The 6,401-nt window shown below is 52.8% G+C and overlaps 1 protein-coding gene across 1 annotated transcript; it reads right to left on the bottom strand.

Annotated features, from left to right (window-relative positions):
• Positions 1-769: 769 nt before the first annotated feature.
• On the bottom strand, positions 770-1,123 carry LOC136515564 (secreted RxLR effector protein 161-like). Its single transcript, XM_066509118.1, has one exon. It carries the CDS (start codon positions 1,121-1,123, stop codon positions 770-772), a length of 354 nt encoding a protein of 117 aa, XP_066365215.1.
• Between the last annotated feature and the right edge of the window lie 5,278 nt (positions 1,124-6,401).

Below are 6,401 nucleotides of genomic sequence, written 5' to 3'. Positions count from 1 at the left end.
GAGCACGATAGACGTTGTCCAACAACACACTATGGTCAGAGGTAGAAGAAAAAAGTGAGAACAGAGCACACACACAGTACAAGCACCAGCGTTGGACGGAGCCTTGTATAGGAGATGGCAAATCTAAACTCTCTTTGTTGAGTTGCAGTGGCCAATTTATATATACAACTCTATCCATCTAGTCCTAGTACAGCCGTCCTGCTGCTACAGTGACTAGATAACACAACAGGACTGACTTCTGCGCCTGTCCCTGCCGTGGCTACAGTGAGGCAGGTGAGTCGTTCGGCGCCTGCCCCTGCAACGGCTATAGTACCACAGCAAGGAGCCTTTTCGGCGCTGCCTTCCCTTGTTGTATGTTCACACAAGGAAGCAATAGATTATCTAATAATTCTTCCCCTAATCCTACTGCTATCCCTTCTACCCCCTCCATGCCGATCATCTCCTTCAGCTCCGCGAGTCGAAGACGTCCGAGCGGCTTGGTGAGGACGTCCGCGAGTTGCCGACCAGTTTCGACGAACTCGATGACGATCTGCCCTTCATCAACATAGTCCCTGAGGAAGTGGAACTTCACTTCGATGTGCTTGCTCCGGTCGTGGAGAACCGGATTCTTCGCGAGAGCGATGCCGGACTAGTTGTCCACCATTAGTGCTGGTGGGTGAGCTTCCGCACCGGTCAGCTCGCCTAGCAGCCGAGGTAGCCACACAACTTGGCATGCCGCTGGGGCCACCGCTACGTACTCTACCTCGCACGTAGATAGCACCACCACCTTCTATTTGAGCGACAACCATGAAATTGAAGCCGACCCGAGGAAGACGAGCATGCCAGAGGTGCTCCATCGTCCATCGATGTCCCCTACCATATCTGCATCGCTGAAAACAGTGAGCTGCAGCCTACTCCCGCCGGTCTTGGGAAAGATGATCCCATGATCCACCGTCCCCCTGACGTAGAGCAGTAGCCGCTTCACCACAGCCCAGTGATCCTCTCTAGGATCCTCCCTGAAGCAACTAACATAGCCCACAGTGAACGCAATGTCTGGCCTCATGTGGACTAGGTAGCACATACCGCCGACGATGCTCCGGTAGAGTATTGCATCCACCTTCATCAGCTTCAGCCGCTCCTCCATCGGAGTCACGTCAGCTTCGAGGCATACGCGCTCTGACCGAGCGTGAGTTCCTCCTTCCCCTGTCTCACCTCGATGCCGAGGTAGTAGGAGAGTGCACCGAGATCGCTCATTCGAAAATGAGCTGCCATCTCGCGCTTGAAGCAGTTGATGTCCTCCATACACGCGCCGGTGACAATCAAGTCATCCACATACACGCCGACGACGAGCTCCTCCTTCCCCCATCGCCGCGTGTAGAGCGCGTGCTCAGTTGTGCACCACTGGAACCCAAGCTCGCCCAGCGTGGCATCAAGCTTGGCATTCCACGCTCGTGGGGCCTACCGCAGCCCATAGAGCGCCTTGCGTAGTCGGAGCACCCTATGCTCCGCTCCATTGATGGCAAAACCTGGAGGTTGCCTAACGAAGACCATCTCCGCCAGCTCGCCATTGAGGAAGGCTGATTTAACGTCCAAGTGATGGACGCGCCAGTCCTTTGTTGCTGCCAAGGCTAGTAGCAAACGGACAGACTTCATACGCGCTATTAGCGCAAAGACTTCCTCAAAGTCGACGCCCTCGTGCTGAACAAAGCGTCGGGCAATGAGGCGTGCCTTGTGCTTGACAATGGCACCAAGCTCGTCTCGCTTGACCTTGTACACCTACTTTAGGCTGATCGGATGGCATCCTAGAGGTGGATCGATGAGCACCCAAGTCTCGTTTTCCTCGATCGCCTTCATCTCCTCAAGCATCGCCTGTCACCAGTTTCTGTCGTGCTCCGCTAGCGTGAACGTGGGTGATTCCTCTACACTGACGAGCAGCAGCTCTTGGTCATTGAGCAGTCGACCAGCCAGGCCTGAGGGCCTTGTGCCATCGACGATGTCATCCAGCCTATGGAACCACACCTCCTCACCTTCGTGGAAGGCATCCATGAACTCAGTGATGTCACTTGGAGGTGAGGCGAACTCGATCAGCATCGATGGAGTTCCCTATTTCGCCGGAGTGCTCAGCACAGCACCTTGAGTGCTCGACACCCCAGTTGCAGTGCTCGGCACTACTCCTGGATAGCATGTCACCACTCCTGGAGCGGTCTGCACCCCTCCCGGAGTGCTCGGCACATGTCTTGCAGTGGTCGGCACCACTGCAAGACCTCTCAGCTCCGCTACGAGAGTGCTCGGCACCCGTCCTGGAGTGGTCGCCACCACTACAAAACCTCCCGGCATAACTCCTAGCGTGCTCAGCATCCCTTTAGGAGTGCTCAGCACTCCTCCCTAAGTGCTCGGCATCCCTCCTAAAGTGCTCGGCACTGCCCCAGGAGTGCTCGGCTCTGTTGCTGGAGTGCTCGGCACCCCTTTTGGAGTGCTCGGCACCTCTTCCCCAGCGTCTCCACCACCATGGATGACCAGGTGCTTGACGACAAAGGTGCTGGTGAAGCCACCAGCTTCCCCCGTGCTCGGTCAGTTCCAGTCCCAAGCCACCTTCTCATCGAACACGACGTCGCGCGATACAAGCACCTTGTCTCCACGTGGGTCATAGAGCCAGTACGCCTTGGTACCCTCCACATAGCCCAAGAACACCATCGGTGTGCTCCTGTCCTCCAGCTTGGCGAGGATCGGTTTTGTCTTCCTGACATGGCCGATGTAGCCGAATGTCTGGAGGAAGGACAGGCTCGGCTTGCGCCCATACCAAGCTTCGCACGATGTCTTGCCCGTCAGGGCCTTGGTCGGAGCGCGGTTGAGGATGAACACCATCATGGTCACCGCCTCACCCCAGAACCTTGCTGGCATGCCTTTGGCCTTCATCATTGATCGAGCCATGCCGACCACCGTCTGGTTTTGCCTTTCCACCATGCCATTCTATTGTGGTGAGTACGACGTGGTGTGGTGGCACACCACACCCTGATCTGTGCAGTACGCAGTCAACTCCACCGAAGTAAATTCATCACCGCGATCAGTCCTAAGCACGCGGAGCTTCTTGCCGCTCTCGGCCTCCGCACACATCTTGAACTTCTTGATCGCCGCCGCCGCTTCGTCCTTGCTCGTCAGGAGTTGCAGCCACATGTAGCGACTACAATCATCCATGAGTAGGAGGAAGTACCGCCTACCACCGTCTGTGGCTGGCATGATTGGCCTACAGAGATCGTCGTGGACGAGCTCGAGAGCGTCCTCCGCGTGATACTTGGCCGCTTTTGGGAATGGTAGCCTCCTCTGCTTCCTGGCTAGGCAGCTGTCACATAGCTTGCCTCCGTGCTTGATGTGGGGTAGCCCTTGGACCATCTTCTCCAACCGACCAAGCGCGTCGAAGCTGAGATGTCCGAACCGGGCATGCCACAGCCATGGTTCCTTGGTGTGCCTTGCCGCTAGGCACATCGGCTGCTCTACCTTTAGGTCAAGCAGGTACAACCGGTTCAAGGTCATAAAGTGACCTTGGACCTCTCCTGAGTGTTTGTGAGCTCAAGGGTGCAGGACTTGGGTGAGTCATTAGCCTCCCGCTACGTAGGGCGGCGAGGTCGTCGAATGACCTTGGACCTCTCCTCCCAAAAGTCTATGAACTTGAGGATTCCAGACCTTGGGTGAGTCATTGGCCTCTCGTTGTGTAGGGCAATGAGGTCGTCGAGCGACCTTGGATCTCTCCTCCCAAATGTTTGCGAGCTTGGGGATTGTAGGCTTTGGGTGAGTCATTGGTCTCGCATCGCGTAGGGCAATGAGGTCATCGAGTGACCTTAGACCTCTCCTCCCAAATGTGTGCGAGCTTGGGGATTGCAAGCTTTGGGTGAGTCATTGGCCTCTCATTGTGCAGGCCAACGAGGTCGTCGAGCGACCTTGGACCTCCCCTCCCAAATGTCTGTGAACTTGAGGATTGTAGGCTTTGGGTGAGTCAATGGCCTCTCGTCGCGTAGGGCAACGAGGTCGTTGAGCGACCTTGGACCTCTCCTCCCAAATGTCTGTGAGCTTCGGTATTGTAGGCTTTGGGTGAGTCATTGGCCTCTCATCACATAGGGCAACGAGGTCGTCAAGCGACCTTAGACCTCTCCCAAATGTCTACGAGCTTGAGGATTGTAGGCTTCGGGTAAGTCATTGGCCTCTTGTCGCGTAGGGCAACAAGGTCATCGAGCGACCTTGGACCTCTTCTCCCAAATGTCTGCGAGCTATAGTGTCACTTCATGAGGAACGCATTGTTACGTGACTTTCAGCCGCCTGCGGCGATGATCCCTCCTGAAAGGGTCGCCAGCTCTCGTGGGAGCACGAGGCCTCGCGGTTTGGCTTCAAGTCATGTGAAAGGATCAAGATGCCCAAGAGGGGGGGGGTGAATTGGGCTAATTCAAAATTCTCTTGCAATAATCAAATCCTACGGATAGCCCAATTAACCCCTTGTGCCTAGAAAAGTGTTTCTATCAAACTAATGCACAACGAACTCGCAACCTATGTTCCAAACTTACTCTAGCAAGCAATTCTATGGATGTAAAACAAGTATTGAATTGCTCAAAGTAAATACTCAAAGTAAGTGCTCAAAGTAAATAGGGAGAGAAAGGAACACGGCGATGTTTTGCCGAGGTATCGGAGAGTTGCCACTCCCCACTAGTCCTCGTTGGAGCACCCGCGCAAGGGTGTAGCTCCCCCTTAATCCGCGCAAGGATCAAGTGCTCTCTATGGGTTGATTCTTTGACACTCCGTCACGGCGAATCACCCAAAGCCGCTCACAACTTGAGTTGGGTCACCCACAAGCTCTGCCGGGTGAACACCGAACTCCCAATCACCACCAAGCCGTCTAGGTGATGGCGATCACCAAGAGTAACAAGCACGAACTCTCACTTGACCACGCGAAGCCTAATGAGAAGATGGATGCACACTTTGCTACTCTTGATTTGCTAGTGAGGCTACTCTCTTGGATTCTCAAATCACAAACACCTCACTAGGACCTTGCTCTTCTTGGCACTCACAAACGTGTTTCTCAGCTGTTGGAATGAGCAAAAGTAACTCCACACACGAGTGGAGCTTCTATTTATAAGGCAGCCTGAAAAACGAACCGTTATGAGCTTCTGCGGGATGACCGGACGCTCCGATCGTTTTGACCGGACGCTCCGGTTAGTTCAACCCGCGAACAGTTTTCAAGTGATGACCGGACACTGTCAGGGTCCGGTCAGTACTGACCGGACGCGTCCGGTCGCTCTTGGATGCTTACTGTAAATGACCGGACGCTGGATACTCAGGGTCCGGTCACCACTGACCGGACGCGTCCGGTCTCTCTTTCTCAAGTCTGGACCCTTACTGGAGTCGACCGGATGCTGGCCCTCATCGTCCGGTCACATGACCTTCCAGCGTCCGGTCACACCAGACTTGTCCTCCTTGGTCAAATGAGCTGACCGGACCCTGCGACGAGCGTCCGGTCGCATCGGAGCCAGCGTCCGGTCAGTATTTGACCCTCCATTCACTTCCAACTTTCGAACATATGTGAATGAAGTTTGCTCCAAAGGATCTTAGGCATTCATAGGAGCTACCTAGAGCTAGTTTTAACAAGTGTGCACCACACCTAACTCACTAGACTCAACTAGGTCAAGCTACCCGTTCATACCCCCCTTCATAGTATGGCTAAGGGAAAAACAAAGTCCTAAACTACTCTAAGTGTCTCTCCAACTTCAGTTGACACTTAGAACTAGTTATCCTTAACCTTGTCGTCCATCCTTTGAAAACCAAAACGATTTCCATCGTAGGGGCATGACAACTTCGATTGCCCAATCGATCTTCATTACCATGACCTAACTTAATTGCCTCTGCAAAACACATGTTAGTCATAGTAATCTTGTATTGACATTAATCACCGAAATCCAACTAGGGGCCTAGATGCTTTCAATCTCCCCCTTTTTGGTGATTGATGACAATACTACCTCGAGTATGTTATGGAGTGAGGTTTTTGAAGGGCTTGGTTCATATAAGCTTTTGTCGATAAGAACAAAAGAGTTAGTCAAGCTTATATGTCCCAAGCCAACACAATGTACTCAAAGGATACGAATTAAGCATGAGTACAAATAACAAAGCTCATTTGCTTCGAAATATAAACGCGGAGGCAAAAACAAATGAGCATCACACAAGTGATATGACATATAGATAATGCAAAGTAGAAATCACACATGTCATATATCACAATCACGTAGATAGCACTATCACATATATATAATAGTATGCATGAAAGTAAACACACGAATGCATAAGTAATAGTGTATCACACAAATAAAACTCCAAATGTATATGATGAGCTAATACTATATAACTAGCTCCCCCTAAAACTCGCTCCCCCTAAGTCTACATAC

Source organism: Miscanthus floridulus, chromosome 17 (genome assembly GCF_019320115.1).
Source record: "Miscanthus floridulus cultivar M001 chromosome 17, ASM1932011v1, whole genome shotgun sequence".
NCBI classification, from domain to species: domain Eukaryota; kingdom Viridiplantae; phylum Streptophyta; class Magnoliopsida; order Poales; family Poaceae; genus Miscanthus; species Miscanthus floridulus.
The sequence above is the reverse complement of the archived record's forward strand: the minus strand, read 5'-3'. Positions and strand labels throughout refer to the sequence as shown.